This window comes from Melospiza georgiana, chromosome 2 (assembly GCF_028018845.1).
Source record: "Melospiza georgiana isolate bMelGeo1 chromosome 2, bMelGeo1.pri, whole genome shotgun sequence".
Taxonomy (NCBI): domain Eukaryota; kingdom Metazoa; phylum Chordata; class Aves; order Passeriformes; family Passerellidae; genus Melospiza; species Melospiza georgiana.
In genome coordinates this window covers 70,836,452-70,863,759 of record NC_080431.1, presented here as the reverse complement: position 1 = coordinate 70,863,759, position 27,308 = coordinate 70,836,452, and the positions used below count along the sequence as shown (strand labels likewise).

General features: G+C 40.0%; 1 protein-coding gene across 1 annotated transcript in view; it reads right to left on the bottom strand.

Annotated features, from left to right (window-relative positions):
• Positions 1-27,108, bottom strand: part of SLC36A4 (solute carrier family 36 member 4) — an 88,895-nt gene extending 61,787 nt beyond the window's left edge. Inside the window, 9 exon segments of the mRNA XM_058045250.1 lie at positions 4,720-4,818; positions 5,528-5,755; positions 14,348-14,432; positions 15,639-15,734; positions 16,993-17,081; positions 18,099-18,189; positions 18,702-18,825; positions 27,001-27,084; positions 27,087-27,108. Of these exon segments, the coding sequence (XP_057901233.1) occupies positions 4,720-4,818; positions 5,528-5,755; positions 14,348-14,432; positions 15,639-15,734; positions 16,993-17,081; positions 18,099-18,189; positions 18,702-18,825; positions 27,001-27,084; positions 27,087-27,108 (918 nt within the window).
• Positions 27,109-27,308: the final 200 nt, after the last annotated feature.

Here is a 27,308-nt window from a genome sequence, read left to right as displayed (position 1 = left end):
CTGAAGATACATTTTCTCCACTTTGAAATCCACATTCTGTCCCTGAGCCAAAATCTTCACTTGAAGGTTTAAACAAGACCAAACATCTTATGTGGTTTGTTGCATCTGAGAGGAATAGCAGATTTGTCTTTACAAACAAGCTGTGGGTCTGCTGGTAGATAAAACTAGCACTGGGAGATAAAAGAAACAATGGGAAGGATTCCACTGACTGATGAATGGAAAAAGATACTTGCTTTTACAAATAAACTTTATGTTTGCTGATAAACAAAATTAGACATTGAGAGATGAACGAAATAATGGGGAAGAAAAACCTCTAAATTCCATATCAATTAAAAATTTAAAGGGAGGGTTATACATTAGAGGGAAATCTCTTTTATCAGGTGTATCGGGGAGTCTGTACCTCTCAAGTACCTCAGCCAGCGGAGAAAGAGAGAAGGGAAACGCAGCTGGGAAATCAGGATAAAAAGGAGGCTGCATCCTCCAAAAATTTGAGAGATCCCAGAATGCCCCATGGTCTCTCCCTTTATTGGAAAAAAGACAGAAAGGACTCCTCTGTCTCCTTTTTGGACATAAACCTCTGGTGTTTGTGGATTAATTTTCTTAACACATCCACTTGGGAGTACTGCATTTCTGTTGCCACTGCTGTTCCACAAACTGAACTGATGTCACCAGTCAGTAGGATTTTCACAAGGCCACCCTGATCATGGTAAAGTCTAAACTCACAAGTGATGAAATCCCATAACAACTCTCAACACTATGAATGGTAACCCCGAGACTGACAGTACTGAGCTCTCAGCTGCTGTTTGCTACCTCGGGGTCACTGGGTGCCCCTGCTGCCAACTTCTCCTGTTCCCACACAGTAATGATCAATCCCACTCAGCTGTCAAGACAGCCACCATTTGCAGCAGCAACCTTAGACCAATCTGGAGTAACCCCATTTTTACAGACATCTCTAAGTGGCAGCAACTAAATGAACAGCACAAGCAACTGACTGCAGCACTTCTTAATCCTGTTACAAGCATCACTCAGAGTGTAGCATGAATTAACATTAATCAGCTCTCCAACAGCTCTAACCTTATTCCTGCTACAGCAATTGCAACAAAAGACAACTTGCCTAGACTTCAGCAAATTATCAAAATTGCTCAAACCTGCTATCAAGTAAGAGTCTAGATGGATCACAGGCAAATATGAACAGCTCAATTCATCACATTAATATCATCAATTCATCATATTAATTGTTTTCATTTTAACGAAATATATCTCAAAATAGTTTTATAATACTGGCTGATGAAATGTTTAAACTAGCTCTTAGTACCACCCAAATGCTACTTTCTAGGCACTACCTTGGCTTCTTTGAGATCCTATATTTCAAATATAAATAGTCCACGTTTTCGTTATTACAGACTCAAATCAGTAAAATTGAGGTTCTTCAAGTATATTTATTTAGGGATCGACTATACCCAAAGCAACAATATTCCAAAATCCATACTGTTGATTTTCTTACAGCACTATGACAGCTAATCAGTCCTAATCTAACAATAGATTTTAACCAAAACCCATGTTCATACACTCATCATCTGTGAGGCAAACATGATTTCTCAAGATCAAGAGGAAAGTTCTAGTAGGAATCTGCTGAATCATTGCAGCTCTCTGAAACATGTTCAATTTAGCGAACAGGTCCTCTGTTTTATTAGTGTCACTAATTTTTATTAGTTACTAATGAACTATAGTCATATTTTAAGTGATGACAAGTGCTAAACCAAAAGAAAAAAAAATTAAGATATATGTATTTTGGAGCAATGGGATGAAAAAAAACCCAAGCAAACACACTAAGGGCAGTTTTCCTCTCTTGTCAGGTTCTGCTTAAGATGACTTCACTAGCCCAAAACCTCAGAATTTCATTGTCCCTTTTCATAACACCAGTAATCTGGCAGCTCTCAAGATGAGAATTGGCATAACACACATTCAGATTCAAGGAAAAGGAGAAATGAGACCTCATAACATACCATAACTGGTATGCCAACTTACTGTATAAAATTAAGCAATCAAAATCAACTTTTCTGAGAATTAAGACCTTAAGGCGTCTGTTTATAATGCCATGTTCAGACAGCTTCACAGTAATATTAGATATTTGCAAGACATTCCAGAACAGAACCTAAAATCAAGTATCTAAAAACGAGACCAAGATTACATAAATCCATTTTATGTGCCTGCAGTCAGACAAGAGTAGACTAAGGAGCCAATTGAATTAAATGGAGCCTTTTTTTTCCTTACCAGAACAACTCAACCACATGGATCCAGGAACGGTAAGACAGGGGGTAACAAAGTTACCACACACCAGCTACACAACAGGTTTATGATGGCAACTTCCTGAGCTATAATAACTAGTTATCAATTAAATCATTCACCAAGAATTATATGAAATACTAATTATGTAAAGAGGAAATGTCTTGCTTTGCTTCACTTATCTTTTTTTTTATTTCATGCTTCAACAACTTTGTTTAGTTCTGATTATTCAAATATATGAAATAATCTCTTCTTCAGATCTTCTCTATAGTGAAGGCAAATACAGCATAAGCATGCACAGCAAACATGCTGCATGCCTAAAATATCCCTGAGAGGCAGGGACATCTTAATACCATGCTGCATATAATGAACAGACATTAAGCTATAGATTTTCACTTTGATTTCAGTTTATAAAGGTAGCCATGTTATATTAATGGTTTTTTGTAATGTAAGCACACACACAAAGTGTATTGAACCATAATAAACATAAACATTTAATTAGTTTGTAAACACTAATAACAAGGTGAAAACTTAACCATGCTTTCAATTTGCTTTGAAGAGGGAGTAAATTATCACCAAGTAAAAAACAGAGACAGCCTGTGCAGAAATACACGCAATACATACGTAACACTAATATGTAATAATATAAAGTAGCATTTTTACATTTTAAAGGTACACACAGAATAAACCCTACATCATTAAGCTCTTGAATAAAAGAGAGATAAAAAATTAATTTTCTTGAAGATGTCCTTAGTAACAACCAGGGAATCAAACAAGCAAATGCTCTGGGCAGTTCTTTAAGAGGTTTACATCAGAAGTCAATGCTGCCACTACTGATGCAAACTTAAGGAGCTGTCTAATTTGGGATCCAATGTGCCAGCAAATAATTACAATAAACCAATTCCCTACCTATAATTTAATAAACTACTGCTACCAAATGATAAGCCTTCACCACCTTCCTGAGGCTTACAGAGCTCTCACTTGGGATTCCCTGTGTGCAATGCAGTACATGAGCAAACCTGACAAAACAGGGGCATGCATCAGATGTACTATGCATGACACACACAGCAAGTGTAGTCTGTCCCAGGTAGACTATATAACCAAAAAGTAACAAGCTTAGTGTAGTCCAGTCTGATTCTCTGAGTCTGTGGAGGTTTTTTGCCCAAGACCTGTAGGTATCAAATTATCTCAGACAAACAGCTGATTTCCTATAATGAAATTTCCACATGACAAAAGATGTTCAGATACACAGAGATTTATGGTAGGTAAACCTCTGAATCAATCAGTTCATATGTGAGAAACAGTGGAAAATATGTTACAAAGTATGTTTTCAAACTAAGTAAAAAGGTTTTCCTATTCAGCTATTCTGCCACTGACAACACAACAACAAAGTAAAATAATCTGGTTTAAGTCAGAATTGACAAATCTAAAAAAGAAAACAGACTTGAAAATCTTCTGTGTTATATGAGTGACAGACAATAATTTCAGCTTAACTGCATGCTGCTTTGGAGTTGTTTTAGTTTGGGTTTGTTCAGAGTTTTTTTGGGGGATGGGCTAGGGACAGAAGGAGGGTTGGTTGGCTGGTTTTTAATTTTAAACATACACTTTAAGCATAACACTTGCTTAAATATGTAAATATATAACAAATAAAGTATGTACACTAATTTCCCAACAATTTATGACCTACCATTCCAAGAGGCTTCTTGAGCTACCTTTTAAAATATACCACATGGAACAAAAGTGGTTAACTAATGAGAGGAAAGCTAATGTCTTTGCAAATAATTTGATGGATGAAAGGACGGGTGTTAACATCTTTGAAATGGGTCTTAATATCTCTACTGGCTTTGGGCAGCAGGTTCATTACAGAGCCCCAACAGTCTGGCTCCTGAAACAGCCAAGTGGCCCTGTACAAACCTGAACTTCTGAACTTTGGGGTAAAACAGTAGATTCAAGGGGGGAGTATGTGGTAGGCAGTTCAGGAAGGCTGGACCCTCTGAGTACCTCAGCACTGGGGAAAGGAAAAGGGCAACATGCAGCAGGGAGTTTGGGATAAAAGGAGGCTGCACCCTCTGAAACCTTGAGAGAGAAAACCTCACAGGTGTGTGCCCCAGAGGACTCTGCCTTTGGTTACATAAAGTTGCAGGACTCCTCTGTCTCCTTTCTGGACATAAACTTCAGGTGTTTGTGGATTTTCCTGACACTAACTATTTGGGACTAAATGCATTTTTGCAATTTGGGACAGGGCTAAGTATCCAAGCCATGGGGATGTTGTGTCCACAACTTTCACCTTATTTGACCAGACAAATTAATCCTTTTCACACGAACACAGGAGATCAGTGCTTCACAAAACCAAAAAAATAACAACAGGAGTAAAACTGCCTGTATCCCCAGCACAAAACCAGTGATTTTGAAGAGTCAGTGAAAAGCACTTACCACACCAATTCCTTCAAAAGCAAATACTGCAGTCCCAAAAAACAGTGGGTATTTCTTCCAGCCAACCACAGGTGGCAGTTTTCGAGGATCTGCTAGATCCTGAAGAAAACAAAGCAAAACAGTGCATTAGCTCTTCCTACAATTTTGACTGATGCATTATGTTATACAAAAGAAAATTCAGTACATGTTGATAGTGGTGTATATGTTGCTATTTACAATCCCTGGTTTTCCTCCCAAACCTAGTCCTCTATACACATTTATACCACCTTCCCACATGGAAACTTGCAGATGTATTTATTCTAGATTCCATCACTGTCACTAGAAATTTTCACATTTAATGTAACACATCGGCGTGCATAAAGGAGCATCAATTAAAACAGAAGGGAAAGGGCACATCTCAAGTCTTATCTTCTGCAAACTTCTTAGTGTACTGCTCTTTCTAACCTGCTTTCATACTGCACAGATATTCTTTAAAACCATAAGGGACACTAAAAGAACATCTCTTTAACACAAGACAAAGTTCTGCAGAATGATTAATTACTATTACTATTAATTATCCAAATTTTTTTCATAAATTCTCCTGCCTTCTTGCTCAGTCCATATTCTCATTGCCTCTCTCCCCATGCTCCACTTCCCACTCATGAAAATAAATATTTTTATTATCTTAAATTAAGATGCCTTAAATAAAGTTAATGTTGCCTTTCAGAAATTGTCAGTCAGTATATATCTATCAGAAACCAACTGCCACATTCAACAAACATAACTTGCCACACTGCAAAGAACAGATAATAAACTTTTTTATACTCACTCTAACAATATACTGGTAAATAATTACCAGGCTGACAGCCATGGACAGATTGGCAAGCAATGAAAGCAAGGACAGGGTCTTAAGGTCACGAATGAAGACCAGGAGGACCAGGAATGGCAGGAAGCACAGCATGTATATTCGTAAATCAGTATTCCTTTTCTCAGAGGAGCTGCCAGTGGCACTAACATTCATGGGAGCAATCTTACTTTCCAAGAATCCTTCATGGACCTTTATTAAAACAAACAAAACCAACATGTTAAACAGTGGTAGAAGTGAGTATATGGTCACATTGCTGTTTTCCTACAGGGAAGTTTGTCTCTCTGCTCCACCTGGTGAGGGACAGGAATTTTGAGATCTCTGTATTTGTACTCAGTGCAGAGGGGAAGACAAGGCACTTCCAGCAAGTATTTCATACTTAAGGCAAATGATGAAATGAGGGCTTGAAAGCATCGTTATCCCACCACTGAGGAAATTCACACATGCAGTTTAGATCAGAGTCCTTTCAGAAAGGGAGTTTGGTAAACTGGAAGCAAGACAGACAGATCTGGGCCTAAAACTTAAGAGTTAGAATTTTCCTGGGGAGAGGAAGTGGGTTAGATAATAAAATGCTATTGCACTTGAGTTCAGTGCCTAACAACCTTATGCCTTCACCATACACATCACAGCAGCATACATACAAAATAATGTTAGAATATGAACATGCCTGCCTTTCCTTTAATTCAAATGATTTTTTTTTCACTCTTCACTTTTTTATTAATGAGTATTAACTCAACTTTTAAAACCATGACAGAATTGAGAGTTCTGTATCTAATAAACTGATACCAATTAATGCCTATAAATTAAAAGTAGTACACAGTGTGAAAGTGCATTAGATTTTTTTGTACATAACATTACAATAGCTGCATGTAGTGCAAATCAGAAGATTGAGTTTGGAACTCTTTATGACTCTCATTGCTTCTTTTCGGAAAAAGTCAGCGTGGCTGCAACTGCCAAAATTTGTTTTGTGGAAATTTACACAGCCATCTGTGCTATGCACACCACAATCAAAACATTCAGAGCTACTGGTGATTCTGCTTGCTGCAAAACAAGAACTGTTTTATTTGTTTTAGATCTCCTCATGCTGTTTCCCTTAGGTATCCTTTTCTTCCTCTACCATTGCATTCAGCATCTTCCAAATGAGCCTATGACTGTACTTAACCTGCTCATGCTGTATAAAGCCTTTGGCTTGATGGCTACAAAAACATACCTAAACAGCGAAAAAAAAAATCCTTATAGCACAGAGACAAACAAAAATGCTAAACTGATATATAACCAAAATAACTTGCTTGATTTGCATTGTTTCAAACAATCCACAAATTCAGAAAGAGTCAATTAACTTAAAACTATTCATTCTGTAACCAAAAGCACTGTACTCTTTTTTCCACAATGAAAAAGAAAAAGCCAAATTATATAATTCTGCAACTGCATGCTTTCCAGAAATCTCAATTATATGAAAACATCGCTGGTCATTATGGAAACACTGATGGTTTCTACCTTGCAAGAATCTAAAGTGTCTTGCAAGACATTTAACATCTGGTAGTTCTCATTAAGATACCATTTTTACAAAGCTCCAAAGAAGTTCTAATTACATTTAGAATTTAATTCACACAGCTACAATAACTTGACTTTGCCAAGTTGTAAGTCAAACACTTAACCAAATTACTTCCCTAATGCCACATGAAGTAAAGCTCTCTGTGGAAGCTTCCTGCTTTCCCACTACACTTAAAACAGAAATGCAGAACAAGCACTTTAGGCCTTTCACTTTAACAGGTCTTGTGTGTTTACTTGCTTGCAGGCACTTACAGGTAGCCAGAGCTGCTCTGCACACAAGGACATGTAAAAGAGCTTCGAAGAATCACAAAGTGATTTGAGCACAGAAACTCTCTGCTACAATAAACATTTAGCCCAGCACAGTCTTCAATTTATACAAATATCTGTAGCCTGATGAGCTATTAGAAAAAAATAAATACCCAAACCAAACAAAAAACTAGTAGGCAAGATACAGTTCAGGTTCTAAAATACATTTTTACAAAACCACAGTATAAACCAGCTTCTACTCAAATAATTTCAAGTATTCAAACACTTCAGTCTTCCCTTAAAGACAGAGGCATTCCCTTAGTACACATAAACCCCATTAGAAAGTGCCTGAAGTCAGAAATATTTTTTTCCTATTACCACCACAAATTCCATTCAACTGGAGTTTACTGGCTAATACTGTTGGAAAATGCAGTACACAATAGTCTATAAAATCATATCCAAATTTTGGCCTACTGTGATCAGCTGCCCTGATGATGGGTGTGGTAAGATCACATCTCCACATTCTGTTAGGTAAGTGTGGTCATATGAAATAGCCTTTGTAATTATCTGCCTTTTACTTTTTCACAAGAGTACTGAGGGAAGCACAGAGAAAGAACATATTACACCTAACCACAAACCCTCCCCAACCTTCATCAGGTGAATGGATACTGATGCACAATCAGCAAAACACAGCTGACTAAAATTCTCAGACAGTGCCTCCCTGGCCCTACCTTCCCACCTCCCATTTGCACTTTCAGAATGAGTTATATTCCTGCAATAAATCACAACACTATAATCTGCTTTACAATACAGTAAGAGTGGTAACCCTTCTCCCTACATTGTTCCCTGCTCCAGAACTCCCTGGAGAAGGAGATGGAGGCCAAACAGATTCTCAAAAACTTCATGACTTGCAGGAGCCTGTAGCAGGTCCCATTCCGTGAAATATAGTTTAAAGAAAGAAGTCAGGGCATCAAAAACATTCTAGCTGTAAGGGGAGAAAAAATAAAAAATATACAAATGATGAAATTCTTAACCCGCTCAGTACAGATTACTATTCTGCATTAACCAGATTTGCAGTCACAGCTGTCTTTAGTCTGAGATAGGAACAGCATCTACTTGTATGTTTTTTTACAACTTTCCCTTGTCCTCCCCTTTGACCTCACCAAGTACAAAACTTGACTTTATTTTCTAAACTCTTTGCAGTCCTGGCTGCCCCTAAGGCCTCCAAAAGCCACTTCTCCAAGCTGAAAAAGCCCAGTTTCTGCAGCCCTCAAAGGACAGGTGCCTCAGTCCCAATGATTTCAGTGGGCTCCCCTAAGCTCACTTCTGTCAGTCAATGGCATTTCAGTATTGAGGATATCAGAACTCAGCAGATATGGTCTAACAAATGGGTAGTAAGGATGACAATCACTTTTCTCCATCTACCAGCAATTCTTCTGTTCATACAACCCAGGATGCTGCTGCTTTTAGGGCACATTGCTGGCTCTTGATCATGACCACTACCCTCTGAATCTGATGACACAAACAGCTTTATTATCCCCTCTTTAGCTAGTTGTCCGTTCATCCATCCATCCATCCATCCATCCATCCATCCATCCATCCATCCATCCATCCATCCCATAATAACCTTTCTTGGATACAAGGATAATTACTGTCAGTGACAGCATGGAAAAACTTGCTAAATTCTAAGTGACATCTAGTGCTTTCTCATCATGTACAAATTCAGATTCATGGACACAGTTATACTGATAAAAATGCACGGGAGGACACAGTTTATTCCCTTTTGTGGATACATATACACCTTTAAATCAACTTTGTATCAAGAGAGCAGCTTTAACACCACCAGTCAGAGCAGTACCACTTACAGGCTTAGGCAAGACCAGAGAAAATACCTGCAAAGGTGGATTTTGAGATGTGACAAAATGTGGGATCCTATACATTAGCTCAGAAGAGGCACACCAGATAAGATCCAGCAAGGGTTAATCTTGTGGCAGAACTAAACAGGCACCAGTTACTGACAGGCAGAAGAAAGCTGAGTTGGAAAGTAAGATGCAAAAGTTATGGAAAGTAAGGCTCACTACTCTCTCTCTTCAAATGAAACAATGGCTGTGGGAGATCTGACAGTAGAGTAGCAATGGAAAACTCTAATGAAGATGAGATTATAATGACTTTTTCAGGCTAACATCATCATGACTTTAAAGTGTTTTCCTAAATTTTGCTTTGAAAAATTGATCAGACAACACTTAAAACTGTTCCAAAAGTGCCAAAATACAAAAGAGCAGGAAGAATTTTGGATTTTTAAACATTTTCATGTGCTGTTTAGTTCTGTGCAGATCTACTGCTGACTGTTAGGACGGACTATGATGCACTTTCTATCTAACGTAGTGTCCTAAATATTAGAATTAATATTACCTCAGATTTCTATTGTGGACAATAATCGCTTTCAATCTTGCTCTGCTGCTCTCTGCTAGTGCATTACTGCATGTGGCAGTCATGCTGAGCCAAGAGCAGCCAACGCTCCATGTAACTGCCTTTGTCCTGAACAAAGCAACATGACCTGGTGTCAAACATTTCCCCAAACCACATGAGAAATATCATTATGGTTTTAGAAAGGAAGCACATAGACACTGAAGTCACTAAGCAAAGTGATGCCCCCAGACAAAAGATTTCATCAGGAGTTACTTCAGTTACTCAAGCATTAATTTACCATGCTGGTGTGATGTCTGGAAAAGTTTTTTTCACTCATTTACACAACCCAAGCATAGCATTCAGCTGAATACAAGAATATCAAACATTGTGCAAATCTAGATATCAAGTACCTTCTCCGCTCAGAAAACTAATGCAAAATTAGAGGCTGAAAAAAATCCAGTTGAAACAACAAAACACTTCCTTTTTACAGGAACTATCTCAGAAGCATGAAATAATTCCATGTCCTTAGTCTCTTTAACTGAGACCACTGTTTCCTTGCCTGTGTCCCAAACCACACTCTTTCTGTCATGCAGTTTTATGGACTTTTCAACATCTAGTGAACTCAAAGCAGCAGTCCTTGAACTCACTTGTTCCTCTTAATTTCTTACTTACTTAGCTCAGAGGAACAGCCAGTTCAACACACAAGGCCAGGTCTGGGATAAAATCAGTACGTTATCAGAGAGATAAAGACTATATTATAACCCTGCAATTTTGCATGAACAGGCCAAATAAATGTTTCACAGCTCATTTAGTCCTGGCACTTCCCTGAAACTTAATATTGTACTTTGCAGCATTTTTAACACATCCAGTTTTATGACTAAGCACAATTCCCAAAGTTTTGTGAGGTTTTTCCCTAAAAAATTGGGAAAAAAAATCAGAATTCCACTACATAGTATGCTACTGATGGGTCATCTTCAGGGTGCTAAAGATCTAAAAAAATGCTCACAAAAAGCAAGAACATGTTTTCATTTCTTAGCTTTATCAGCAAACAATGAAAGAGGACACTTGCAGAGAACTAAGCAAACATAGAGAGAACTCAGCAAACATGCAGAGAACTCAGCAAACATGCAAAAGAAAGGAATAAATTTTCCTTCACTAAAAAGAGTGGTGAGGCATTGGAAGAACTTTTCCAGGAAAGTCTTGGAATCACCACCCTTTTAAGCGTTCAAGAAATTTGTGGATGTGGCAATTGGGACCATGGCTTACTGATGAACATGGCAGTATCTGTTGATCTTGATAAAAATCTTTGCAAAACCAACCTTCACATTTCCATGACTCTATGAAATGCCAGGACTCTTGACACAGGGTCCTCTGCTGTCCAAGCAGGAAATGCAAAGCAACTATGGCATGAAAGGGACCATGTTTTTTTGAGCACAGCTTCTTTTTTCTATCCCTGTGTGTTCCTTCCCTAGCCTTGCTATAGTCAGCCCTCAAGATTTTCGTTCCAGCTTTACTGTTCTTCTCCAGTCTGAAACACTTTCACCCATAAGTCTCGTATTACATCCCGACAGAGTTAACCAGAACTTTTGTCACCAGTCTAAGTTTCTTTGGTGCTCCCGGAAAATATTTTTCCTTAGGAAAAGCTTGACTTGCTATTCAACATAACTGAAGATAGGATCTTGCATCACAGTGTCTGGGAAACCATAATGCAATGCAGAAAAATCTCAGTATAAGTTTCCAGCAGTTTCAATGGGTTTAATTTGCACACACCAACATGCAAATATGATCAGCAAAGTACAGATTATAATGCAGATGTATCAGGTGTGCTATGAGTAGTAATTTTACTATGCTTTTCCTTTATCTCAGTTCTCCCCTTCCTGCCTCCCCACTCCCTCTGTCCACCTTCCCCATCCTTTCACTACCCCAAATCATTAGAGATTTAGGCTGTACCAATTTTCATTCTTTGCTGCCCTCTACGGGACTGATTTCTGCAATAAAAGTTGCCAGGAAGAAACAAACCAGAGTTCTCCCTCAGAGAAGAGCAAGCACAGAGCAGTCCAAATCAAGTACCTTTGGAAGTGGAACTTCTGAATTGCTTATGACTTTAATCCACCCATCCATAGGGTCCATGTTACAGGTCTCTGCAGCTACTGCTTTTGCAGCAGTTGCCTTCCTGTAAGAGCTTTCAATATTTCCTCAAGAAAGCAAAAAGTTTCCTGAAAAACATTTTAGGGGTTTTTTTCCCCCATCCTACAAAAGCCAAGGTCAGCAAATGTTCAGTCTCATCTTTTGCCTAAGGCCACAGCATAAACATAACTAGCTGATCAGGTAAGCATTTGATAAGAAAGGCTTTAATTTAAACTTGCATTACAAGGCATGCATTAAAGATCTCATTTCAAAAGGCCAGCAAAATGACATCAGATAGTATTTTTAGCTTTAGAGACAGATTCTTAAGGCAGGAGTGCAATTTTAAAGGCTTTTTTTTTTTTTCTCCCGCACAACATACAAATTACAGACTACCCAGCTTCCAAATACACAGATTTGCCTAGTTCTGATAGATCTTCATCCACAGACTTGGAAAACTTCTTAAACACTATACAAATACTCATCCACAAGGGGATGAAAAACCCAAACTATCTTCTATGTGCTAACTGCCCAAGGGGACACTTTTCTTCCCAATTAAATTAAGGTAAGCTGCTATGCCAAGACACCTGTTGCCTACCTTATGGGTAGAGTAAGAATCTATATGGACAATTAATGCTCAGCAACCTACAACAACTTATTCCTCACTTCACTACTCACAGGAGCATACACAGAATCAGAGAGTCACAGAAATGTTTGGGTTGGAAAAGATCCCCAGGATCACCAAGTCCAACCTTTGACCAATCATCACCTTGTCAACTATACCACGGCACTGTGTGCCTCATCCAGTTGTTTCTTGAACACCTCCAGGACTTCACCACCTCCCCACATAGTCTGTTCCAATGCTTAACAAACCATCCCATGAAGAAATTCTTCCTGATGTCCAACCTGGACCTTCCCTGGCATAACTTCAGACTATGTCCTTTCAACCTGTCACTGGCTGCCTCAGAGAAAACAACAATCCCCACCTGGCTACAGCCTCCTGTCAGACAGTTGCAGTGAGTGATAAGGTCATGCCTGAGCCTCCTTTTCTCCATGTTTAACACCCCCAGCTCCCTCAGTCACTCTTCATATCACTTCCTCTCTAGTCACTTCCCCAGCTTCACTGCCCCTGCCAGGACTCACTCCAGCATCTCAGTGTCTTTCTTGAAGTGAGGGGCCCAGACCTGGACACAGAACTCGAGGTGCTGCCTCACCAGTGCTTGTATGGATACAGGTCCAAGCAGATTCAGACTCATCAAGCTTTATGACAACTGACTAACCATAGTTCCCTGAGCAGAAAACACAGCAGAGCACATTGGTAGTGTCCTGGAATTGTGAAAAGAAGAGAGGGCACCACAAGCTCAACGCGCGTGTTTGAGCATCCATCCTGTGCTGGCTGACCCTCCATGGACCACGTGCTCAGACACACAAACTGCTGACTGCAACTGCCAAGTGTGCCCTGAGGAAGAACCAACACTCACCAGGACCCCATCAAGAGAATCCCCCTATGAGAAAGAGCTTGGAAGGACTGGAGAGCAAGAGACAAAGCAGATAAATGAAAGCAGGGGCAGCGTCACAAAAGTGCCAGGCATGGTTTTGTTTGCTTTTGTCAGTGATGGATGGCAGCAGGGAAGAAAAGGGGTAGAAAAGGGGCTTTATTGTAAGGTTTGGGGTTGCTTGCAATGTGTAAAGGTGTTTGTGGTTGTGGGGATCCATTTGCAATGTTTAGTCAACTTCAGCAACTTCAGGCATAAAACTTGAAAGAAAGAGATGTGACCAAATGCAAAGCATTCACAGAAGAGCAAGAACAATTTTAAGATTATATCATGTCTCCCCATTGTTAGATAGAGGGGAGACAGCATAAAAATATTCAAAAATATAAAAGATGTCCACAAATAGAAAAGAATAAATTACTTATAGCTAGAACATGAAAAAAAAAAGAACTTACAATATCAGTAAGAAATCTGAGGCTTCTATGAAGAAGCAGCTGTCTAACAGATAAAGAAAGCATTGGAACTGACTACTGAGGAAGCTGTAGAAATGTCAATGTCAGGCATTTTTTGGAACAAAAATCAGGATTCATTTAGATACAGTGGATTCTGTGAATAGAAGGGACTAAACAAGAACCTAAAAAAAAATTCCAGTTATGTGAAAAGGATAAAATATGCCCAGGAGTTTGGAGAGAAAAAAAGGAAGTCAGCAGAAAGCCTAGAAAAAAAATATTTCTGGGACAACTGGCTCCTACACCATTTTATGCGTTATCTTCTATCATTTCCACAATTAATTTTTAAACTCAACAAACAAGTCAGAAGGAAATACACACTTTCACCAGAGCTGAATTTAGTTCACCTTGCCCACTGCGCCCCTTTTAACCAAAAGCTTTATAGGAAATAAAAGTGTGGGAAAATGAATTTAAACCCTTAACTGCTTTCATATTGCAGCATTACTCACTTGTTTCACATTTTCTGCCAAGAACACAACATAAACGCCACAAAATCCCAGCTGTGTTATCACTAGGAAAAAGTCCACAATATACCTGAGGAAGAAAAAACAAACATACATTATACTTCAGAATCAAACAATTATCCCATTGCTACCTAATATGCAATTACTGCCCCTTTTAAGAGTAGTCAAAACGCTAGACTCAAATGCCACATTAATCTCACAAGCAGTGCAGTGCAGGTTACTCCCCTGTCAAAACAGGGTGGTGATCATTGCAAGAACACTGTGGCTCAGACTGCTTTAGAAAAAAGTGATACACAATGGTGGCCTGAAGACAGACTGCAATGAAACTCTGCTAGAGTCAAGCACAGAGCAGAGATCTGTCCCAGAGAATGTATTTGCTGCAGCATAGGTCTCTGGAGACCCCAGTGCCCATTTGAGGCTTGTAATTCTTTGGTGCAATAGAAAATTATATCTCAGAATATTAAAAAATCTATCAGAATTATTTATCAGAACTAACCAAATTTGCCTCTAATTGAGCTCTACTTCATCCCTGTGAAGTCATCACAACATACCTTTAAACAGCTCACTAGCAAGATGCTGCATCCTAGAAAGTAACAGGAATTTAAAAAATTCTTCCACAAGTGAGGTAAAAACCATTTTAAATAAACGCTGAGCAATGTGTCTGTTTCAGATTCACAATTTCACTACTGTGCAGTCATACCATAAACTCTACAAACAGCAACAGATGGCAAAGAAAAAACAATGTGGTTTTTTGGTAAAAGAGAGATAAAATATTTAACAGACACAACAATCCATTGATATCTTCATGTCATTATTGCAAAAACAGTAAATATTTCTCCATTATTTGTTTTTTTTATTTAAACAGGAACCAAAGAATTGTTTTGCTTTGTCTCAGAATAAATATATCAAAGCAATTAACATTTGCAGGGTAAACCTGCAATGCAGAGAAATGCTGGGAAAAGAGAATGAAAACTTAAACTACTTCATTGCATTAGACAACACAGAATGCATTTCTGGTTATAACACACCTCTTTCTATATTACTAAACAGAATTCATTTTCTTCAGAGCTCTTGCAGAACTGAAAATTGATATGGCTAATAAAGTCAGATATCCTCCCATCTCACCACTACCAGCTGGCAGGAGGAAATAACACTGCATAAGAGCATTTTTAAGGAAGGTAAAATCTTAGTAAAATAGACATCTCCTAATCATTCCAAGTGTAGCCATTAACTTTTAAAAATGAATGTACTCAATTCAATTCTAGCTCAAGCTTACCGGCCCCAAGAAGCTCGTTTCTGAAGAGCACTCAGGGGCCCCACTTCCATGGCACAGCTGACTGTATCACTGTATCCCAGGGAGGACTTCCTCATCCTGATACCAAAAAGTGAAGAAAAAACAGAGTTACCAGAAACTATGACGACCCAGAACCCTACTTTGAAAATGCTGTTGGTCTTCCATGACTATACCACTTTGTTACCTGTGGCAACACTCTGCTGCTGAATTTCAGAGGGATGGTTTGGGCTTCTTTACCCCAGCAAGGGCTATTTAGCACTCTGCAAGCATGTGAAACAGAGCTGCTTCCCCCCAGTTCAACAGTACTAGATGAGTTTCTTACAAAACAAGGGGTTTTTCTGATAAACTACTCCAAAATCATATTCTTCTTACATGACCTTAAGAAATTAATCTCAAATCTAAAAGTTACAAAGAACTTAAACAGAATTCAACTCTTGATGCACAAGCAGTTAATCACAATTGATTCAATGATCTTATTTCAGTCATCAACTTTAAAGACCATTCAAAACTACACAGGAAAAATTCAGGAATGAAAGGGTCTGTTCACAGTACAATATCATATAAACCTGGTAAAATAGATTTTTCCAGCTACAGGGACATTAATAGTTTTGTGATTCTACTCAGTTCAAAAGTTCATTGCACTCTGAAACATGAGACCCTCCCACTGCTTCTCTTTAACACCTGACAGTACAATAAAAATATTTAATGAAAGTCACTATTAATCAAAATTCTCTGTCAGTCAAACCTGAGTAACTGCTTGCCCACAGTACTGCACATGTCACTTGGAGGAATATTTAGTACTTATCTGCTCAATAGCATCATTTTAACACATTCCTTCAGCACTACATATTCAAAGAATCAAGTTGCCACAATTCAGAGACAGAGCTCACATGTAATCATGAAAGACATTACCAGTATTTATCTTTTACTCCTATAAAATACTTATAAACTGGGAATTCATAGATTATTTACATTTTTCAAAGCTATGAAGACTCAGAAGCTCTATGAATATAAAGAAGGACTTAAAATAAGCAATTAAAACTGTCAAGAGAAAGACTTGATTATTTGCCAGCAGGGAAAAAGGTACTGGAAAAAACAAGTTAAACCAAACTCATTTTGTATTTGAGCAGAAAACAAATATGTTTTTTTAATGTGTTGCACAAAGCATAGCTATCATTACTAGGTGCACACTAAGAATTTGAGAAGAAGATTCTAAACTGACAGAAGAAACTGCTACAGTACCAGAGTATTTTGTAGACCAAAAATCACAAAAAGAAAAGAAGAATTAAAAAAATTACTTCAAACTCAGCAACTGAATGAATAGTTCCACATTTACCTCTGACATAGAGAGTGGCTGCAACGTACCAAGATGTGCATACAGTGAACAGATATAACTCCTATGAACACAAGGCTGATTGGTCCAACCTGGTATGGAAAAAAAAAAAAAGGGATGACACAGGAAATACAGACACTTTCATGGAAGTATGCTGGGGAAAAATATTTACATGAAAAAATTTCACATTGTAGCAAACAAAGTAATAATTAAAAATTTTTCACTCTCAGCAGGGTGCTGCTGCTGATGTTTCATGTCATCCCTTACTTTCAGTTCACTACTTAAGAGAAGGCTATTCAGGAGTGATCAAGCCATAAGTACGAAATGAGTACTTCACTCCTCTGTTTCACTTGCCAAAAAACTTCTTCAAGAAAGAAGACTGCACAGACTGCACAATTCAGTAGTTTGAGCCACTTGAATGGCAATGACAGCAAAAGTTAAAAGCTCCAGACAACTATGAAATTAAATCATTTGCTTCAGAATAGAAGCTTGACCATAAGTTTTCACAGAAGGAACTTGCCTTACACCCATGTAATTTTCACTCTCAAACTGAACAACATGTACTATGGAATTACACGATTATTTAGTCATAAGGTGAAAATTTCATTTGATTAAATTTACCCTGCCCTAGGAAATGCATTGTTTGTTACCAGGTATAAACAAGCTGGGTTATATCCTATTTTTGCAGAAACACTAGATTGATTTAACAAACTGATGCTTCATCCTAAGACATACAATCTGTCTCCAGAGAAGTCTGTATAAAGATAAGACAACCCCTAGAAACAATTCCCATGAGACATCACAGTAGTCTGAGTAAATCAAAATATTTCTTTTTTTCTGACAAACTTTTTGTTTGGACCAGAAAAATACTTTGGCTAAGCAAAAATGCCACTCATGCAATGAAGTCTTCAGGGTGAAGCAGTAACTTCCTATAAAACAAAAAAATCTTAATCTTCACTACTGATTTCCCCAAAATATAGAGAAGAAATGACACAACTCTATCAATAAGGCAGTGACAAATAAGAAGCATTGAGATTTTAGTTTTTCAGGACATATATCTGAAAATCTTTCTAGATGATTTTTCTAGTCTATGAAAAAAGAATTCTTACCACAATGCCAGCATTTTTTATTGCAAGGGGAAGACCAAGGAGCCCAGTTCCGATGTTTCCCTTGAGGAGGTGAGTCAGTGTTTGTATAAACCTGAGGATAAAACGTTACATTAGAAGTACACACTGATGGGGTAGAGGGCAAAAACAAAGCCTCACCCTTTCTCTATAATAAAACGATAAATTTCAAGTTTCAACTTAAAATTTACAGTGGTCCAGCTATTTTAAAAATAGTGCAACACATTCAAATAATGCTTTTATTCATCCTTACATGTGAGCACCCTCAAATAGAACACACAAGTCTGATCTTCAATTCTTTACTCCAGCTTGTAAAATGTTAATTTCTCAGCCATTTCACAGTTCTTTTCATAGTTCTAATCACTTTACAAATAGGAACCTTGAACTATTTTACAGCCAGTACATTGTCAGCTTCAAAAGAAGTGAGAACCTACTCAAAATGGGCTGTTTTTTGGGAGAATTATGCAAAGTCCTTATGTATAACCACAAAACTGCAGGTCCAAGAAGACCCTTCCAGAGTTTAGAAAACTGCTCATAGGAAACAAGACAGAGGCAAGAAATCTGAACAAGCTTAAGATTAACACATACGTAATGCCTTCTTCATTATCAAGCTGGTAGTGTGTCTTAACTGGCAGGAAAGTATTTTCATGCTCTTCATCTGAGATGCCATCTGAGTCTTCTTCTTCAATTAAAGGCTTCATTACTTCCATGCCTGTACAACAGAGGTAACACTACATTAGCATTAGAAACAAGTTAACAGTTCAGAAGCAAGACATGATCCAAACTTCCCATGCAATGAGGTTTTAACATGTTCCTAAACACAAAGATGATTTAAGCAGACATATAGAGCACAAGTTTGCACAGGATAGTCTCTCTCTTTAAAGTGGCACACCATCTCCTTATTATTATTATTATTATTGTTATTATTGTTATTATTATTGTTGTTGTTATTATTATTGCCAAACACTACAGTTTTTCATTAAGAAAAGCAAATCTCTATCATGAAAATGTCACTAGTTTAAATCACTTTGCAAGCTAATGCAACATAAAGCAAAACAGAAAAGTTATCCATCATTACAAAAGGGTGAGATTAATCTTAAACACTGGTAGCTACTTCAGAATTAAACACTGAGTTTGCACTCAGAGAGGCAAGACAGATACCACAGAAAGCATCTCCATTCATTGAAGAAAGAACCAAAATACAGGAATCAGGTTGCATGCTTTGAAAGCTGCAATTTCCTGAACCTTTTAAACTGGCATAAAATTCCAGCTAAGTAACAGCACCAAGTAACAGCAAGCAGTCAGTAGTGAACAAAATTGCCTTTCAGGCAAAACTAACATCTTATGCCAGTTTAATGTTGAGGAAATTATAACCATTCTAAATTACTACAGTTAAGCAAAGTAAATCCTGCCAAGAGCAAAAAGATTATTTACCCTACACTTGCCTACCACAGTATCCATTCATAAAATTTGTTGAATAAGTCTCAAGTTCCCCGTAATGTTAACATTTTGTATTTAAAAAAAAAAACAACCAAACAAACCAACAAAATTTACATTTATGTTACAAAGCAGGCATTGTGTGTCAGGGTTTTGCTGGTAATGGGGCTACAGGAGTGGCTTCAGTGCAGAAGGAGGGGCAGGAGGTGCTCCAGGCTCTGGAGCTGAGATTCCCCTGCAGCCCATGGGGCAGCCCATGGTGAGGCAGCTGTGTCCCTGCAGCCCATGGAGGTCCATGATGGAGCAGAGATCCACCTGCAGCCCATGGAGGACCCCACAGTGGAGCAGGTGGATGTCCAAACAAGGCTGTGACCTCAAGGGAAGCCCATACTGGAGCAGACTTCCTGGCAGAGGACCTGTGGCCCCATGGAGAGAAGAGTCTAAGTCTGGAGCAGGTTTGCTGGCATGTTTGTGACCCCATGGGGACCCACACTGGAGCATTTTTCAGAAGACTTTCTCCCATGGGAGAGGAACATGGAAACATGTTCCACACTGGAACATGGAAAGAGTGTGAGGAGTTCTCCCACTGAGGAGAAAGAAGCAGAAGAAACAATGTGGGTGAACTGACCACAGCCCCCATGCCCCATCTCCCTGCACCACTGGAGGGGAGGAAGTAGAGAAATTCTGAGCGAAGTTGAACCTGGGAAGAATGGAGAGATGGGTAGAAGGTTTCTTAAGATTTATTCTTATTTCTCATTACCCTGTTCTGATTTGACTGATAAGAAGTTTAACTAATTTACCCAAGTCGAGTCTGTTTTGCCCATGACTGCAAATGGCAAGTGATCTGTCCCTGTCCTTTGCTCAACCCACACACAAGCATTTTGTTGTATTTTCTCCAGCTAAGGAGGGGAGTGATAGAGTAGCTTTTGTGGACACCCAGAATCCAGCCAGAGTCAACCCACCACAGCCATTAAACAAATGATTAAGGTTTATATGAAGTCTTGGAGATATTTAACCCACCAGCAGAGCACTGAAGCCAGTGCTAACAACTTCTAGAGAAAAACTGGAGAACAACTGTAAAAACCCCACAAAGGAGAAAGCAGCTTATCCAAGTCATTAACATTAAATCATATAGCTCAAACTCTCCTGAAAACACCAAAAGGTTGTCAAAATTTCATGTCTGAAAAGCTGAAAGGCAGTAATGAAAGCACTTGACAGAAGCAAAGATGCCCAGTCAAGAGCAAAAATCAGAGGTCAGAGACTCAACCAGAAAGAACACTGTAAAGCAAATTTATACTCACAGATGTTCTAATTATACAAATCAAGATGGACTTCACCACATTTCTGTACATGGCACACAGTCTTTGAATTGATCAAAAGAAGGATCACCAGAGTTCCCTCCCTCTGCTCCCACAGCATTGTGCTGACTGGTTCTTGAGAATGCCACCAGCATCCTCCCCCTCAGCTCTGAGTCCCTGCTGGGCACATTTGATGCTCACAAAGACCTGCACACTCTAGTTCTAGAATAAAAGTTTGCCTCCTCAGGGATCAGAGGGAGCAGGAAGTTTCACCCAGTGAGCAACTGATTAGGCTGATTTTCATTCTTCAAGGTATTGATTCTAAATTAGCAATTGAAGGAATAAGCCAAACTACAAGTGTGCAAGTCTCTGATCACATGAAATTCGACAACATATAAAAGAAATAATACTTAAATTAATCTTCCAGTTTTTTCTCCATCACATTTTGTAGGATACTCTTCATAATGCCAAACAATAATGACAACATGCAGCAAGTCAGGTTCTTATTTAGCAGTAGCACAGGACCAGCATGACCCACAGGACCATGCTTTGGTGAGTATCAGCAACTGCTCAGTCAAGGGAGAAAAGTAAAATTTTCTTCTTTCATTGCAACCTGAGACTGGAACGTTTGGCATATACATACACCTACACTGTTTACCATGCAGCCAGATGACACACAAAAGACTCTGAACTTTATTTAGACATCCCATTTTACTTTCTCTCCCAACTTCCTGACCCATCTTATGATCACAAAGGTAGCCCTTTAAGAACAGATTTAGATATACTCAAGCACTCCCCTCATCTTTCAAGTAATTAAATTTTTCATAACACAAGCTATTTTTCTTCTGAAAAGTCATGTCCCCATGCTTAAAGCCATCGAGTCATCTCAGGGTTATTGTTATCACTGTCCCACTGCCCCATTCACCCCCCTTCTCAGAAATGGCTTAAATTAGACCCAAGAATATCCATTTCCAATATGCACACTAAGGCTTGGAGTTCACTGTTCCTATTCTAATGTAACAATGCATTTGAGAATAAGTTCCATCAGAAGTTTTAAAACACAGGCTACAGCAACATCATCAACTCACACTGTCATAACTATACAGGTTGCCTTAGTACATGTTCCTCTGAAATAGTGCATTATAGAAAACATTCCAAGAATGCTATCTGGTCTCTATCCTAGCCATAAAAATGCTCTTGAATTGCTTCTTTTCTTCATCACTCCTCCTTCATCCCATGACTGCTGTACAGTTTTGGCCTAAATATGTGAATCCATTGACAGTAATGGTACTGAGACATTAATGGGAGGTATGGATCATGCAACTTTCTAAGCACAGGTTTTCATTTGATAACAGATCTCTACTGTTGGAATAGTGTGGCCGTGTCCCACAGTCCATACCCACAGTGACATCCAGGTTTGTGTAACATCCACATTTAATGGGTCCAAACTTGTAGTCTAAAGCACATGAGGCAAAAAAGCCTGAGCTTTCCATACTTGGATCTCGCTTGAAATAAATTATTCTGGAACATCCGCAGTCATTGCCAGAAATCTGGCACTGAATACCCCCACATTTACTTTGATTCCTTCCTACAAAGGTCCAATACGTGCAATTTAAACACAATCTCAAACTGCAGCACAAGCACAGCATATGCATGTGAGACCTGAATCAGAGATGAAGTTATCTTGCTGCTCTCACAAAGCACATGGTACAGAGAACACCTCAGCCAACATTAGACCCATGCTCCACCAAACTGTCCTGGCTGCACCCAAACACACTATGAATAATCCAACCCAGTGATCAGCCACAGAAGCCACTGAAAATTTTGCATTATCATCATTCAGCATAACTAAAAATAAGGGAATTCATTTCTGCACACCCTTTTGTTTTCACTTAGACGAAGAACAAGACAATTTTCAGACCTGTCCTTCCATCACCCAATATGAATTTCTTTCCTCCTTGTTCCACCACAAAAATCTTTTCAGATCAAATGCTGTCTTCTGATTGTCTTTAACAGTTAATTAAACTGACATTGTTTCTGCTTTCTTCTGTGAACACCCATGCAAGCAGGGTGCCAAAAAGCTCTGCATCTACTGCTATCAACCAAGGCAACACAAAGTGAATTTCATCTTCTCCCAGCCTTATCACAGCAATCTTGAAACTAATTCCTTAAGCCACTGGAGAGATAAATCTCTGATTCATTATAGCTGCACATCACACTATAATCATGCATAAATGTCAACACTGTATCCTCAAAGACCCAAATTTCAATCATTAATCAGCCCCCAGTAACACAGAGAGATTAAATCCATAGTATTAAAATTGTTCCAACTATTACTCCCAATTTTGTGTACTTTGCTATCCCCTAGAATTTGCCAGCATGTTGCCAACACTTATGGATGTACTGCCAAAGAAACCTTTGAACTGTTACTAACTTTACTTAATTCTGAGGCTTTTCGAGCACACTGAAGAAACCCTCTAGTTCAAAAGTTCACCAAATAAATTAATTTTCACCAAGGACTTTAGGTAATTTTTCTATATTGCTCAAGCAATTAACACTTCCAAATTTAACTGAACCACTCAGTACCACAGGAGATAAAACTGATCCCCATAATTTTCATTTTGTGGAAGAGACAGTGACAAAAGAATGAAGGAGTTTGCCAGGCAGGCATAGCAAGCTAAAGGAGATATTAAAAATAAAAACCAAGTACGATCCTCTAATGTTCCTTTGGAGAAGGTCACGCCCCAGACAAATTCATGTCTAAAACCCCTTTTCCAAATCCAATTTAGCAATATGGTCTGGTTTTCATTTGCTTGGGGTTTTTTACCCTTCAGGTTTTTGAAGGCAGTGTCAGCAAAGTGAATGAACTGGATTTGACATACAAGCATATAAAGATCTGGGGGACAGGACGTAGCATAACATTGTTTGCATCAGCTGGTTTGACTCATTTATGGGAGAGGGAACACGCAGGTCTTGTTGGAGCAACACTTCACAAGTATCTTAAATGCTCAGCAAAAAGCAGTAGGCAGAGGAGGTCCTGCACACACTTCACTGCTCAGTCAGCTTCTACACAAGAACATGCCCACAGGGCCAGAAACACTGCCCAAGATTCACAAACTGTGAACTGTGTTTATTAAAAAGAGGGTGACCCAGTGCCTCTGTAATTGGGATAAAGATTCAATTTAGCAAGCAGCTATTTTGACTGGGCCAGCATGCTCCATAAAAGAGAAAATCAGCACCACATCATCTTTACACTAGCCTAAAATGCAAGTTTATGCTAATGTTTTCCCACAGGCTATGAAAAGTCATATTCATGATCCTGGGGACATACCCAGAGCTTCTGTCACCAACCAGGGCTGGCTGCTCTAATGGGACAAAGTTAGTGACTGAATTATGAACAAGCAGACACATTCAAGGAGCCTTCACTGCAGTGTTAACGCAGAATAAACATTTATATCTGGCAGCAGCCACACCTGTGACAACAGGAGAGGCTCACTGTTCCCAGCAAGTGCATTCAGTTGCCAGATGATCCGTGTATTACCTCTGTCCTGTGGAGAGGCTTTTCAATTCAGCATTCAGAACCATGGCTCCCAAGACAAATTTAATTACAAAGGAAACATTGTGACTAATTTTTTTCATGGTAATGCTCAGTTACTCCCTCAACCACAGAAAGAAATAGCTGTTTAGGTATTTAGGTACTTTAGCCTACAAACAACCCTCCCAGCACTTCTCCAGAAGACATCTCTCTGCACAGTACAGCTTTGTCCACAAAGCACACATGATCAGCTAAGTCACATGCCTCCACCACCTCCAAAGAAATTACAGAGCAAGACAAAGTGACTCTGAATGGTACTGCCAGAGGCACGCTGGCCCAGACGGATCAACCTTGGTAAATTTTCCTAGCTGGCCCAGACGGATCAACCTTGGTAAATTTTCCTAGCTCAAGGGGGAAGTAACAGACAACACCATTAAACAACACACAAGCCAGGTCCCTTTTTATTTTCCACTACAGCTACTCCTGCTGAATATAAGAGACATAAAAATAAACAAACAAAATGCTCAAAATAAAATATATTATTCAGTTTGAATATTGAAAAAGAAAATCTCATCTGGTTTAAAAATTACTATTAAATACTAATAATTACATTTTCCAAAACAGTAAAAGTGAGCATCAGCTTTTGTTGTGTTTGTCAAGAACTCCAAGCTATGCCTCATGCAGTTATTTGCATCCCTTTTTATTTCTCTTTGGAAAATAAATCTCGGATCATTTATTTCTCTCCATTACAGACTGTAACTTAATAAAGTAGATTTATTCAGCTTTGTGGTAGACTGTATTAATCTAGAGAATGGTTATTTCTAAGCAAATGTTGAAAGTCAATAACGCCTCACAATAAGCAGGAGGAAGTGTTTGCTTTTGCATCATAACTGTTGGATCCAGACGGCTCATAAAATGGGCACACTTGCAGTTATTAAACCAAAGTGCACACAGGTCTGCATAGCTATTGCACACTTACAGAGGAGCAATTTTACCCCAACCCACAATGGATCATTTATTCTGACAGATACTAGTCTTAAATAATCCACTATCCTGTCTAGACCAAGCCACACATTTCTACAATTAACACGCTCTTAAGTGACAACGCATTGGCAAGACTTCAGTTTTATTAAGTATTCAATAGCACTGAACCATGCAAAAGGTTTTGGAATTCTTATCAGGTATGGAACAGCATTTATAAATAGTTAATAACATAGAAAATCCAGTTTCTAGGGCTTCTGACAGGAAAAACTGTCCAATGGGTGAACTTCGGGGTGGGGGGGAAAAAGAAAAAAGCTCTAAAGTTTCTTTCAGCAACCTTTCCTCCAAAGTGACAAACTCTCGATGCAAGACGGATCAGCCTTGGGGACAACAAAATTTGAAGCATGTCTTCCAAGTCCTATCATTGCCATGGGACAGGACAAAATCTGCAGGTTACAGTGGAACTGTAATCCTCAGATTCCCAGCTGGGGGAACAAGGATGACTGGGGGAATGAAGCATCTCTCTTATGAAGAAAGGCTGAGGGAGCTGGGCTCGATCAGCCTCAAGAAGCAGCAGCTTAGAGGAGACCTCACCAATATATTTAAGTATTTAAAGAAGGGTGCCAGGAGGATGGAGCCAGGCTCTGCTCAGTGGTGCCAACCACTAGGACACGAGGCAATGGGCAGAAACTGATGCACAGCAAGATCCCCCTGAACACGAGGAAGAACTTCTTAGAGTGTGGGTGACTGCGCACTGGAACAGGTAACCCAGAGAGGCTGTGGATTGTCCCTCTCTGGAGATACTCAAAACCCATTTGGATGCAATCCTGTGCCATGAGCTCTAGGATGGCCCTGCTCGAGCAGGGAGCTCAGACCACATAAACCCACTGTGGTCCCTTCCAACCGGACCCACTCTGTGATTCTGGAAACACCGCTCTGAGATGCGATCTTCCATGAGTCTAGTCCAGCCACAACGGCACTTTATAACTAAACCTACTACGAGCTAACTTGTCCAGCCATGGGCAGAAAAATCAAGAGATGAACATCTAGGTGTCCTCCATCAATTAGATTTAAAGGTGGTAAGAGTAATATACTGTAAATGCAATAAATACAATACCACTAACACATAAACACACATATGCCCCGGGAAACCCCCACCCAGCCTTGCAGGGCAGATAAATGCATCACCGATGCAAAAAGAACATATTTCCATGAACTTCTACGGAGGCCGTGACTTCACCAAGAAACCGAGCGCCAGCCAGGTGCGACTGACGGGCCGGGGAGCGGCCCCTGCCGCCGCGCAGAGCCCCTGAGGGCTGCGCTGCCCTCAGCCCGCCCGGCCCCGGTCCCGGTGCCGGTGGTCCGGCCCCGGCAACTCAGCCCTCGCCGCCGCGGCCCCGGCGAGGCGGAGACACCGCACCGCAGCGCCCACCCCCGCTCCAGGTGGGATGGTTCATCCCGCCCGCCTCGGTGCGCTGAGCGCCGCAGCGCATCCCCGGTGGGCCGAACCATCTCTCATGAAGCGGAGGGGGGTTGGGACCGGCCGGCCGGTCCCGGCGCTCAAGCCCCCTCCTTCTCGCCCCGCAGCCAGCCACCCTCCCGCCGCCGCCGGGTAGCACGGCTCGGGTCGCCTCACCCAGCTCCTCCCTGCCCGCGCCGGCCATCGCCCCACCGGGCTCCGCTCGCCCTTCCGCCGATGTGGAGCCGGCCGGCGCGGCGCATGCGCCCGACGGGAGCGAACCATGGAGGGCGGCGGGCGGGCCGGCGGGCCGTGCGCGGGCTGAGGGAGGCGGTGCCGCTCCCGGTGCGGGGCCGCCGCCTGCCTCGGCCTCCTGTCCCGCGGCAGCACCCGCCCATGGAATCGTGGAGTGTCTCCACTTGGGAGGGACCCATCAGGATCTTCAACGCCCTGCTCCATGTAGGAGCACCTAAAGCCAGGCCATG